Source organism: Bufo bufo, chromosome 3 (assembly GCF_905171765.1).
Source record: "Bufo bufo chromosome 3, aBufBuf1.1, whole genome shotgun sequence".
Classification (NCBI taxonomy): domain Eukaryota; kingdom Metazoa; phylum Chordata; class Amphibia; order Anura; family Bufonidae; genus Bufo; species Bufo bufo.
Window position 1 is genome coordinate 292,639,760 of NC_053391.1, and position 14,344 is coordinate 292,654,103.

Here is a 14,344-nt window from a genome sequence, read left to right on the forward strand (position 1 = left end):
CAAGTGAGACTTGATAAAAAAAAATGTGAAAATAATAAAAGTAAAAATAAATAAATAAAAATGTTAATTAAAAAATATATTGCCTTTTCCTATAAAAAAAAAAAACTACACATACCTGTACGCGTTATCACCGCGTCCGTAACGACCGTCTCTATAAATTTATCACATGATCGACCCCGTCCGATAAACACCATAAAAAACTAAAAATAAAAACTGTCAAGCCATTTTTGTCACCTTACATCACAAAAAGTGCAACACCAAGCGATCAAAAATGCGCAAAAAATTAGACCCTACATAAGAAAATCGCTCAAAAATTTAAAAAAATATAGCTCTCAGAACATGGAGACACTAAAACATCATTTTTTTTATTTCAAATATGCTATTGTGTTAAAGTGAAATAATAAAAAAAAAGTGTACATATTAGGTATCACTGCGTCCTTAACAACATGCTCAATAAAAATATCACATGACCCCTCACTTGAACACCGTAAAAAAATAAAAATATTCTTAAAACTGTGCCAAAAAAGCCATTTTGGTCACCTTACATCACAAAAAGTGCAACACCAAGCGATTAAAAAGGCGTATGCCCCCCAAAATAGTACCAATCAAACCGTCACCTCATCCCGCAAAAAATGAGACCCTATTTAAGACAATCGCCCAATAAATAAAAAATCTATGGCTCTCAGACTATGGAGACACTAAAACATCATTTTTTTGGGTTTCAATAATGCTATTATTGTGTAAAATGTTAATAAATAAGAAAAAGTATACATATTAGGTATTGCCACATCCGTAACGATCTGCTCTATAAAACTGTCACATGACCTAACCCCTCAGATGAACGCTGTAAAAATAAATAAAAACTGTTCTAAAACAGCCAATTTTTTGGTCTCCTTGCCCCATGAAGTGTAATAATGAATGATCAAAAAAATCCTATGTACCCAAAAATAGTACCAATAAAAACCTCAACTCTTTCTGCAAAAAACGAGCCCCTGCACAAGACGAACGGCTGAAAAAAATAAATAAAAATGTAGTTCAGAAAATGGACACAGAAAAACATAATTTCTTTTTCAAAAATGCTTTGTTATGTAAGGCTGCTTTCACACTAGCGTTCGGAGCGGGTCCGTCTGATGTTTCATCAGACGGATCCGCTCCTATAATGCAGACGTTTGCATCCGTTCAATACGGATCCGTCTGCATTATAACTTTGAAAAATTTCTAAGTGTAAAAGTAGCCTGAACGGATCCGTCCAGACTTTACATTGAAAGTCAATGGGAGCGGATCTGTTTGAAGATTGAGCCATATAGTGTTATCTTCAAACGGATCCGTCCCCATTGACTTACATTGTAAGTCTGGACGGATCCGCTTGCCTCCGCACGGCCAGGCGGACACCTGAACGCTGCAAGCAGCGTTCAGGTGTCCGCCTGCTGAGCGGAGCGGAGGCTGAACGCCGCCAGACTGATGCATTCTGAGCCGATCCGCGTCCACTCAGAATGCATTAGGGCTGGACGGATGCGTTCGGGGCCGCTTGTGAGCCCCTTCAAACTGAGCTCACAAGCGGAGCCCCGAACGCTAGTGTGAAAGTAGCCTAAAACTGAAACAAACAAACAAAGAAAGTAGAAATGTTTGATATCATTGCATCCGTAACAACCTGCTCTATAAAAATAGCATATGATCTACCCTGTCAGATGAATCTTGTAAAAAATAACAAAACTGTGCCAAAACAGCCATTTTTTTGTTTCCTTGCCTCACAAAAAAAACTTAATATAGAGCAATTAAAAATCATATGTAACATAAATAGTACCAATAAAACTGGCACCTTATCCTCTAGTTTCCAAACTAGGGTCACTTTTTCTGAGTTTCTACTGTAAAGGTGCATCAGGGGGGCTTTAAATGGGACATGGCATCTAAAACAAGTCCAGCAAAATCTGCCTTCCAAAAACCATGCGGCAGTCCTTTCCTTCTGCGCCCTGCCGTGTGCCCTTACATCAGTTTATGACCACGTGTGGGGTGTTTCTGTAAACCGCAGAATCAGGGTAATAAATATAGAGTTTTGTTTGGCTGTTAAACCTCAGTGTGTTAAAGATAAAAATTTTATAAAATTGAAAATCTGCCAAAAAGTTCAATTTAGAAATTTCATCTCCATTTTCCTTTAATTATTGTGGAACACCTAAAGGGTTAACCAAGTTTGTAAAATCCGTTTTAAGTAACTTGAGGGGTGTAGTTTCTACAATGGGATCATTTATGGGGGGTTTCCACTATGTAAGCCTCACAAAGTGACTTCAGACCTGAACTGGTCCTTAAGTGGGTTTTGGAAATTTTCTTAAAAATTTTAATAATTGCTTCTAAACGTCTAAGCCTTCTAATATCCTAAAAAAATGAAATATTTCCAAAATGATGCCAACATAAAGTAGACATATGGGGAATGTTAAGTAATAAATATTTTATAAGGTATCACTTTTTGTTCTAGAAGCATAGAAATTTAAATTTTGAAAATTGCGAATCTAAATTTTTGGTAAATTTGGGATTTTTTCTTAAAGGTGAAATATATTGACTCAAATTTATGACTATCATGAAGTAACAATGTGTCACGAGAAAACAATCTCTGAATGGCTTGGATAAATAAGTTTTCCAACGCTATTACCACATAAAGTTGACGCATGTCAGATTTGTAAATTTTGACCTGGACACTGGGGCATCAATGACCCTTGGGTCATGAAAGGGTTGAGACAGCCAGGTGCTGCCAAAACCGGGTCTGGCATTTTAAAATCCGGTCCCCTGTATTTGACCTCACTGGCTGTAAATATACCCAGCAGTACTTGTTGCTGGGAGGAAAATACCTGTTTTCCCAGACCAAACCTCTTATTGTGGTCACACTATATATATATTATATATATATATATATATATATATATATATATATTTATAGATATAGTATAGGTGTTTGTGATCTGCAAGGATGGATTCATACCCAAGTTGGTTGAGTGTGCCATCCAGCCATCCACAAGGATAAGTGGGCCCAGAGAATTCCGCAAAAACATTTCCCCAGGTCGTAACACCGCTGCCACCATATTGTGCTCTTCAGTAATGGTGCAGGGTGTTTGTTTCTCTGATGGACATACATACTGTATTTAGACCCTTTGCTATTACACTTAAAATTTAGCTCTGGGGGCCTCCTATTTCTGATGCCTGAGGATGGGCTAACTCCGACCCCAAAATGCATTACTATTTTACACAAATAAACTGATATACCCAAAACTGTACAGTTGAAAGTTTCTTCGGCAAGCAGCACCCTCAATGAGTCTCCTTTTTTCTTGATTTCTCTTGATACTCTTCAATTGGATTTTGTCTGGTGAGACAGTGAGGCAGCAGCTTTAAGTACCTGTCATGGAAGGGAGGGAAGAGTGCAGCCCTGAATTCCACCCTCACCTCTATCCCTACCTACTTGCACGGACCCGTCCTAAACTGACGGCGTACAACTTGGCGGCGGTCTTTAGCTTATATATGTGCAGGGGCCTAAGGTAGATAAGAAGAAAATGGTGAACAGAGTCGGGAAGCAAAAGGTCAAAGCCAGGAGGTCACGCAGGTACACAGGGAAAAACACGACAACAAGGTCAATAAAATTGACAGAAGCCAAGAGGTCACGTTAAATCCAGGGAGGTCACATGGTCGAGGTCAAAAACAGAGCCGAGGTCAAATCACACAGAATACACAATATGACCAAATGCTGGTGAGGGTAGCAAGACCAGGTTGCCTGTTTAAATAGCCCCTACAGGTGAGTCAGATGACGTCGCCAGCGCCATGTGACTCTCATTGCACACCGCACAGCTGAGCGCCGTTTATTTCCCATCGCGCTCAGATCCCCTGTAGCTCGTGGTCTAAGGGATTGAAGACATTGCGACCACGCTGAGGAGGCGTGCACGGCTGGGTCCTCCCCGCCCCCTGGGTCACCCCCGGAGACGAGGACGCCAAGCGCTGCAACTTCGGGTTGTTGTGTGCTTAGTACCCAAAGTGAGCGTTTTTCATACCCCACCCTCTCATTTTTGGTTATCCCAGGTGTTGCTCTATGCGCCTTCTATGTATTTTTTTTTCAGATATTTAGAAGATCCCATTTCTCTTGATCATCTTTGAAATGTTTCTGCACCTTGATTAGAGTGCATCTGTGGTTAATTCAGTTGATTGGACCGGATTTGAAATGACACACCCCTGTCTATATAAAGTCTCACTGCTGGCAATGCATATTAGATTTAAAAAAATCAAGCCTGAACGAACTTCCTGTAGAGCTCGCAGATAAGATTGTGTGGGGGAGTGTACAAATAATTTCTGCTGCACTGAAAGTTCCCAACAGCACAGTGACCTCCATAATTATTAAATATGGACTCTTTCTAGAACTGTCCACCCCACCAAACTAATTTGAGAAGGAGGACCCTAGTAAGAGATGTGACGAAGAACCCAATGGTCACTCTGGCTGAGCATTAAAGATCCTATGTGCAGGTGGGTCAACCATCACTATGGCACGCCACCAACCTGGGGTTTATGGCATAGCATCCAGAAAGCCTCTCACCGGTAAAAGACACATGTAAGCCCTTCTAGAGTTTGCAAAAAAAAAAAAAAAACACCTGAAGGACTCCCACTATGAGAAACAAGATCATCTGATCTGATTAAACCAAGATTTAACTTTTTGGCTGCATTTTTAACCATCTTGTCTGGAGGAAACCAGACACTGCTAATTACAGTACCTGCCCATTACCATTTCTATAGTGATGCAATATGCTGTAGGGGTACTTTTCAGGGGCTTGGACAGGGAGACTGGTTAGAGTTGAGGGACAGCTGAACAGAACAAAGTACAGAGATATTCTTAATGAAAACCTGATGCAGAGTGCTATGGGCTGAAGGGTCTCCTTCCAACAGGACAATGACCCTAAGCTCACACCCAAGACAACACAGTAGTAGCTTAGGGACAACTCTGTGACCGTCCTGGAGTACCCCAGCCAGAGCCCTGATTTGAACGCAATCGAGGTAACCCTGCAGTAGAAAACCCCAATAATTTACTCCATTTGGGAAACTACATCCCCCCAGGTGTTTCATAGAATTTAGAAACTCTTGTCATATATGCCGGGATTCAGTTGATGCCAGACGATAGTTGCTGATGGATCTCTGCTGGTTCCCATTATAATCAATGGGGTTCTGTGGCCAGGCAGCCCTGTCTGATTATGCCGGATCCGGAGAACTTCAGCAGGCTGTTCTCTGCTGAAGTTGTGAAAATTGCCTTAAATGAATAAATGACAAGTTGTGCTGAATCTTTTCTCACAAAACTACATATGAATCTGCTCAGCTGTATTAAATTGAGAATACTATGTTTTGCCCTTCTAAAAGTTTGAGTTTTGTTCACATGCTTCAGATTTGTTGCAGAAATTGCCATGTATCTTTATGCGAGTGTTTATGCAGCATATGGATTTTATAAAGCCCATTCAGCTTAATATTTGCAACAAGTAAGCTTAATGTAAATATGCACCTGTATAACTCTTGCATATTCCTAAATACCAGAAATACAAGATAGTTACTTTGTGTTTGCTGTATGTGTTTTCTTTTTCTGTTACTAACTTGTAATTTTGTTTTGCTTTATTACAGAGGGAACATCCCTACTCTGAACAGGTATGGCTTTTGCATTATTGTCTTACTATAAAAGTATTACTATAGCATAATTACAATTATAATTTTTTAACATGCTTGTTATGCCAGCGGGTGGGGACCCACTGTACCACTAACCGGCTATAACCTGGAGGGACATGCCTAAGTGACTACCTGGTCATCACTAGAGCCTCTGATGGTGAGGATAGGCTTGGGTCGTTAGGGTAGTCACCAGGTGTCACTCCAGAGCAGTCCCCGAGTCAGTGGCAGTGGCAGGGGTCAGAGATACCAGTGCAAAGCACTGAGGAGAATGACGCAGTCAGGAAGTCCGGGGTCAGGGCAGGCAGCAAGCAAAGTCCATAAACAGTAAAGTCAGAGGCAGGCTGCAATCAAGCAAACTCAGTTGAATCAAGAAGCAGAGTCCCGTACACAGAAACTGCAGAACACCTTCACACAAGGAACTAAACAAGCTAGTGACCAAGATTGTGCAGGTGCCTTCCTGGAGCATAACCGCCTTTAAATACTTCCTGTAATTCCAGCCATCAGGCTGGGGAGATACAGGGCGTAGTATGTGCTGCCTCACAAGGGAGGAGAAACGCGCCCATGCAAGCCCTAACAAAAACAGTACAGCACTCAAGCCAGGAAATTAAGCTCTGCCAATGAGCGCAGATGAAACAATTAAGGCTTACTTAGCTGCATTGTCAGCATGGCACACAGCAGACAGAAGGGAAGAGGAGCCTGGTGCCCATGCCCGCTTGTAGGACCAGCAGTGCAGGCAAGGAGCGCTGGGCTAACAATTGCTATAATATCTTATTGTATTAGAAAAGAAATGGAGGTGGAAGGATAGTAGTAGTCTAAAGGCTATAAACAGTATTTACATGCATCAGGTTTATTGCAGAAAGTAACTTCCATTCATCTGAATGAGATTGTTTTGATGACAGACAGATTTCTGAAAGCCCTATTGAGATGAACGGGACAGTCAAAGGAATTTCTGCAAAAAAATGCCTACATGTGAATATATTCGAATAGGAGCAAGACTGAGAAAAAAGTATTAACGGTTGAATAGTGTACTATTATGGGGAAGAGGCTAGGTATTGGGAGCATAACTTCCATTAGGTTGTACTGTATAGTAAGGCAAGTTGGTATATGAATACTCTGACATAATTAAATTGTAGAACACAGATGGGGTGGCATTTTTTCAATGCTGTTACATGGCCTGGACCGGATCCTCTATACCACCGCTGGCAGTTCACCAGCCCTTTTCGCAATCTTATAAATATCCAAGTAGAAAGAAAATAGGCAGTAATCACCAGACAAGTGGGTATTTTTTATTCCGGCATAAGGCGAACAAACATATTGCACACATATAGCTTGTGGCGACTGCCGTTTCGCACCTCAGCGCTTCCTCAAGCCACTGACGTATCAACGTCGTTACGTCACCTTATATGCGCCGGTTCATCGGTACGGAGCACTCATTCCCCGTCACCAAGAAACCAGCTACGTACATTAAAACACCATACATGTGTCATTAACCCCTTAAGGACCCTGCCATATTTCACCTTAAGGACCAGGCCATTTTTTTAAAATCTGACATGTCACTTTATGTGGTGGTAACTTTAAAATGCTTTTACTTATCCAGGCCATTCTGAGATTTTTTTCTCGTCACATATTGTACTTCATGACAGTGGTAAAATTGAGTCACAAATGTTATTTTTTATTTATTTAAAAAAAAATTGAAATATTTGTAAATTTCAATTTCTCTACTTTTATAATAGATAGTAATACCTCCAAAAATAGTTATTACTTTACATTCCCCATATGTCTACTTCATGTTTGGATCATTTTGTGAATGCAATTTTGTTTTTTGAGGATGTAAGAAGGCTTAGAAGTTTAGAAGCAAGTCTTAAAATTTTTCTGAAAATTTTCTAAACCCACTTTTTAACCCCTTCAACCCCGGGCCTGTTTTCACCTTCCTGCCCAGGCCATTTTTTTGCAAATCTGATATGTCACTTTATGTGGTAGTAACTTTAAAACGCTTTTACTTATACAGGCCATTCAGAGTTTGTTTTCTCGTCACATATAGCACTTCATGACAGTGGTAAAAAAAATAATCATTTTTATTCATAAAAAAATACCAAATTTCCAAATTTTAATTTCTCTACTTTTATAATAGATAGTAATATCTCCAAAAATAGTAATTACTTTACATTCCCCATATGTCTACTTCATGTTTGGATCATTTTGAAAATTGCTTTTTATTTTTTGGGGACGTTAGAAGTTGGGAAGCAAATCTTTAAATTATTCGGAAAATTTCCAAAACCCACTTTTTTAGGACTAGTTAAGGTCTGAAGTCACTTTGTGAGGCTTACATATTAGAAACTACCCAAAAATGACCCCATTTTAGAAACTTCACCCCTCAAGGTATACAAAACTGACTTTACAAACTTTGTTAACCCTTTAGGTGTTCCACAAGAATTAATGGAAAATGGAGATGAAATTTCAGAATTTTACTTTTTTGGCAGATTTTAGATTTTAATCCATTTTTTCCAGTAGCAAAGCAAGGGTTAACAGCCAAATAAAACTCAATATTTATTACCCTGATTCTGCGGTTTACAGAAACACCCCACATGTGATTGTAAACTGCTGTACGGGCACACGGCAGGGCGCAGAAGAAAAGGAACGCCATATGGTTTTTGGAAGGCAGATTTAGCTGAACTGGTTTGTTAGATGCGATGTCCCATTTGAAGCCCCGTGATACACCCCTACAGTAGAAACTCATAAAAGTGACCACATTTTGGAAACTACGGGATAAGGTGCCAGTTTTATTGGTACTATTTTGGGGTACATATGATTTTTTTATTGCTCTATATTAAGTTTTTTCTGAGGCAAGGTAACCCAAAAATTTGCACCGTTTAAATTTTTTATTTTTACAGCATTTATCTGAGGGATAAGGTCATGTGACTTTTTTATAGAGCAGATCGTGGCAATACCTAATATTTCTACTTTTTCTTATTTCTTTAAATTTTATACAATAATAGTATTTTTGAAACCAAAATAATGATATTTTAGTGTATCCATAGTCTGAGAGCCATAGCTTTTTTTATTTTTTGACCGATTCTCTTAGTTAGGGTCTCATTTTTTGCGGGATGAGGTGAAGGTCTAATTGGTACTATTTTGGGGGCATACGCCTTTTTGATCACTTGCCGTTGCAATTTTTGTGATGTAATGTGCTAAAAATTGCTTTTTATTTTTTTACACTTTATTTTTTTTACGGTGTTCACCTGAGGGGTTAGGTCATGTGATATTTTTATAGAGCTGTTTTTTTCGGACGTGGCAATAACTATTATGTATATATTTTTTATGTATTTCACTTTAGAACAATAATAGCAGTTTTGAAACAAAAAAAAAAAAATGTTTGTGTCTCCATGTTCTGAGAGCTATATTTTTTTTATTTTTTGGGTTATTGTCTTAGGTAGGGGCTTATTTTTTGCGGGATGAGGTGACAATTTTATTTATACCATATTGTAGGACATACGCCTTTTTGATCGCTTGGTGTTGCACTTTTTGTGATGTAAGGTGACACAAAAATTTGACACCGTTTTTTTTTTTTTTATAGTGTTTATCGGACAGGGTGGATCATCTGATATACAGTATTTATAGAGCCGGTCATTACGGACGCGGCGATACCTAATATGTGTGGGTTTTGTTTTTTTCAGTTTTTTATTATAAAATAAGAGGAAAGGGGCCTTTTTTTTTTATCTTTTTTACTTTTATTAATTTTATTACTTTTTTTTTATTAAAAACTCTTTTTTTTTCTACTTTATTTATGATGTTCTCTTTTGGGGGTCTGATCCCTTCTGCAATGCATTACAATATATCTCTATTGTATTGCATTGCCTGTTAGTGTATGACATTGAGTCATACACTAACAGGTTGCCTAGGAGACCCAGCCTGAGGCTGGATCTCCTCGGCACCCGTAGAAGGCAGTTCCCAATGCCGTGCAAGGCATTAGACAGCCTCTGCACGGCATCGGGCTACCTTGTGACGCATCGGATCCCCGCCACAGCAGTGCGGGGACTCGATGCGATCACTCACCCGACACAAACCCTTTCTATGTCACGGTCAGCGTGATCACTATGACGTACTATTATGTCAAATTGCGGGAACACAGTGGTTCCCATTACGTAGTAGTACGTCATAGGTCGGGAAGGGGTTAAGGACCAGTTCAGGTCGGAAGTCAGTTTGTGAGGCTTACATAATAGAAACCACCTAAAAATGACACCATTTTAGAAACGACCTCAAGGTATTCAAAACAGATTTTTACAAACTTTGTTAACTCTCTAGGTGTTCCACAAGAATTAATGGGAAATGGAGATGAAATTTCAGAATTTCACTTTTTTGGCAGATTTTTCATTTTAATAAAAAAAAATTCCGCTAACAAAGCAAGGGTTAACAGCCAAAAAAAACTCAATATTTATTGCCCTGATTCTGTAGTATACTGAAACACCCCATATGTGGTCGTAAACTGCTGTATTGGCACACGGCAGGGTCAGGATGAAAGGAAGGCCATATGGTTTTTGAAAGGCAGATTTTACTGGACTGGTTTTTTGACACCATGTCCCATTTGAAGCCCCCCTGATGCACCCCTAGAGTAGAAACTCCCAAAAAGTTACCCCATTTTGGAAACTACGGGGTAAGGCGGCAGTTTTGTTGGTACTATTTGAGGGTACGTATAATTTTTGGTTGCTCTATATTACACTTTTTGTTAGGCAAGGTAACAAAAAATAGCTGTTTTGGCACAGTTTATTTTTTGTTTTTTACAATGTTCATCTGACAGGTTAAATCATGTGGTATTTTTATAGAGCAGGTTGTTACGGACGCGACAATACCAAATATGACTACCTTTTTGGTTGTTTGTTTGTTTTACATAGTAAAGCTTTTTTTTTAATGATTTTTTAGTGTCTCCATATTCTGAAAGTCATATTTATTTATTTTTTTATTTTTTTATTTAGGGCAACTGTCTAATGTAGGGGCTCATTTTTTCCGTTATGGGATGACTGTTTGATTGTTACTATTTTAGGGTGCATATGACTCTTTGATCACTTGGTATTACACTTTTTGTGATGTAAGGTGACAAGTATGTCTACTTTTATTTTAGTTTTACACAATAATAATTTTGAAACAAAAAAAAATCATTTTAGTGTCTCCATATTCTGAGAGCCATAGTTTTTTTTTTTATGTTTTGGGAGATTTTCTATTTTCTTTGATAGGGTATCGTTTTTACTGGATGTGATGACGGTTTGATTCACTATTTTGGGTTTGATATGACTTTTTGATCGCTTACTATTAGACTTTTTGTGATGTAAGGTGACCAAAAATATCTTTTGACACCTTTTTTTTTTTTACTGTGTTCACTTGAGGGGTTAGGTTATATTTTTATATAGTAGGTTATGGACGTGGCAATACCGAATATCTATATATATAAATTTTTTAAGTTTTACACACTAATATTTTTGAAACAAAAAAAAAATCATGTTTTAGTGTCTCCATATTCTGAAAGCCATTTTTTTTTATGTTTTGGGCGAGTGTCTAGGTAGGAGCTCAGTTTTTGCGAGATGAGGTGACTGTTAGATTGGTACTATTTTGAGGGGCATACGACTTTTTGATCGCTTGGTGTTGCACTTTCAGTGATGTAAGGTGACAAAAAATTTTTTTTTTTACCACAGTTTTTATTTTAGTTTTTTGACTGTGTTCATCTGAGGGGTTAGTTCAAGTGATATTTTTATAGAGTCGATCGATACGGACATGGCGATACCTAATATGTCTACTTTTCTTTTTTTACCTATTTAAAAAAAAAAAAAAATTTTTACTTTATTTTGGGAAAGGGCCGCTTTTTTTTTTTACTTTAATCTTTTAATTATTTTTTTTTTACTTTAATCTTTTAATTTTTTTTTAACTTTTTTTTTTACTTTTTTTTTGTCCCACTGTGGGTCTTCAACTTTTGGGGGTCTGATCCCCTTTACAATGTATCACAATACTTCTGTATTGTAAAGCATTGGCTGTAAGTGTATTACTGAATGTAATACATTTACAGCTTCCTGCCCATGAGATCCAGGGGGCTGGATCTCACAGGCTGTCACGAAAGGCAGCCACGATGCCTAAGGAAGTTATCGGGCTGCCTTCCCTGCCATTGGGTCTCCGTCACAGCAGCGCGGGGACCCGGTGGCTGCTTCCTCCCTGCACGGACATCTCAGGTGCCGCGGTCAGCGCTGATCACTGCACATCAAGGGTTAATGCAGCAGGGATCCGGCTTTCAGTGACTGCCGGACCCCTGCCGCGGATCGGGCGGGTGCGTCTCCTGTACCCACCCAATCACCGTGCCGTACATGTACAGTGCAGATCCTTAAGGGGTTAAAAACAATAAGTTCTGATATATCAAAACCCTAGAATCACCACTATGTTCTATTTTCACATGTTCTATTAATTGTGGGCAACCTTTTCCTGAAACAATCGAGGTTACATGTTCCATAGAGACACTGGAGACCTTTTACTGGCACAGAGTTCGTTTCAGTGGCAGGAGGGGTTTTAACTAGTGTCTCTAGACGTAGAAAGTTTTTATACCCGTATCCCACAAGATGAAGGCATTTAAGCAGTAGTTGAAGTGCTGGAAGGCACAGAGAAAAGTGAGGCTTTTCTAGACTTCATAAAAGAAGTGTTAGGTTGAAATTGAAAAAACAATGCTTTTAAATTTGTGGACAAGTGGTACAAACAAAAGTTTGGAACGGCCATGGGCATGCCGGTATCATGTACTTTTGCAAATATTTTTCTTGCGAGGTTTGAAGATAAATATGTTTATTCGAAAGAGAATCCTTTTGTGTCCTATATACAACTCTATTTGAGGTTCATAGATGACATACCGTACTGATTGTTTGGTCAGGCACAGAATTGCTCAGAGAGTTTGTTGAATATCTTAACACATTAGTATTTTTGGATGTGTTGTTGGTAGAAAAGGATGGTGAGCTAGTCACAGAGGGCTATCGTAAGCCAACGGCGACCATTTCACTACTGCATTTTTCTAGGTATCCCCCAAATTATCAAGAATGCTGTCCCATATGGACATTTTATTGGGTTAAGAAGGATTAATGGAACGGAAGAGGGCTTCAGGTAGAGCTGCAGCTAACGATTTTTTTTTTAGCAATCGAGTATTCCAATGATTATTTTTAGAAATAATCGAGTACTCTAATAAGAAAAAATTAATTGACTGTTTTCCTTTTATAAAAACTCATCAGACCCCTTGCCATCAGTCCCCAACACCATTTTCCCCTGTGCGTTCAGCCCAAGTGCATCAGCTCCGTTCCCCTCAGTGCCATCAGCTTCCCCCCTTGCATCAGCTCTCTCCTACCCCAGTGCCTTCAGCTCTCTCCCACCCCAGTGCCTTCAGCTCACCTCCACCCCAGTGCCTTCAGCTCACCTCCACCCCAGTGCCTTTAGCTCACCTCCACCCCGGTGCCATCAGCTCACCTCCACCCCGGATCACAACCTGAAAGGCAAAGATCCCACATGGGTACGTTACCACTCCTGTCCAGGATCTTCCTGTATCTTTCTGCGGCCGTCGGGGTGGTAGGTGCGCGCGTGATTTCCACGAGTTCAGCCGCCGCGATCCTCCTTCCAGTGACGTCACTTCCGGGTAGTGGTGTGATTTCTCGCGGTCGGCGTGTCACGTGTTCGGATCACCGCAGTTGGCGTGCCACGTGTTCGAATGAGCGGGTACTTTGTGTGTTCCGTAATCCTTTAGTATATTGACCATTAAACACTGCTCAAAAAAATAAAGGGAACACAAAAATAACACATCCTAGATCTGAATTAATTTAATATTCTTCTGAAATACTTTGTTCTTTACATAGTTGAATGTGCTGACAACAAAATCACACAAAAATAACAAAATGGAAATCAAATTTTTCAACCCATGGAGGTCTGGATTTGGAGTCACACTCAAAATTAAAGTGGAAAAACACACTACAGGCTGATCCAACTTTGATGTAATGTCCTAAAAACAAGTCAAAATAAGGCTCAGTAGTGTGTGTGGCCTCCACGTGCCTGTATGACCTCCCTATAACGCCTGTGCATGCTCCTGATGAGGTGGCGGACGGTCTCCTGAGGGATCCCCTCCCAGACCTGGACTAACATAATAGAAACCACCCAAAAATGACACCATTCTAGAAACTACACCCCTCAAGGTATTCAAAACTGATTTTATAAATGTCGTTAACCCTTTAGGTGTTCCACAAGAGTTAATGGCAAATGGTGCTAAAATTTCAGAATTTAGATTTTTGGGCAAATTTTCCATTTTAATCCATTTTTTCCAGTAACAAAGCAAGGGTTAACATCCAAACAAAATGCTATATTTATTGCCCCGATTCTGTAGTTTGCAGAAACACCCATATGTGGCCGTAAACTACTGTATGGGCACACAGTAGGGGGCAGAAGGAAAGGAATGCCATACGGTTTTTGGAAGACAGATTGAACTGCGGTTTGCGACGATCGCCGATACGGGGGGGGGGGGGGGGTACATGACCCCCCCCGGCGTTGTGACAGGATGCCCGCTGAATGATTTCAGCGGGCATCCTGTTCCGATTAACCCCCGCCGCGCCGCAATCGCGGTTTAAGCCCATGACGTACCGGTACATCATGGGTCCTTAAGGACTCGGGAAAC

The 14,344-nt window shown here is 39.8% G+C and overlaps 1 protein-coding gene across 1 annotated transcript in view; it reads left to right on the forward strand.

Moving 5' to 3' along the window:
• ACACA (acetyl-CoA carboxylase alpha) overlaps positions 1–14,344 on the forward strand; it is a 993,014-nt gene that overhangs the window by 408,070 nt on the left and 570,600 nt on the right. The window contains exon 29 of the mRNA XM_040424192.1: positions 5,632–5,655. Coding sequence (XP_040280126.1) covers positions 5,632–5,655 — 24 coding nt within the window. The remainder of the gene's footprint in view (positions 1–5,631; positions 5,656–14,344) is intronic.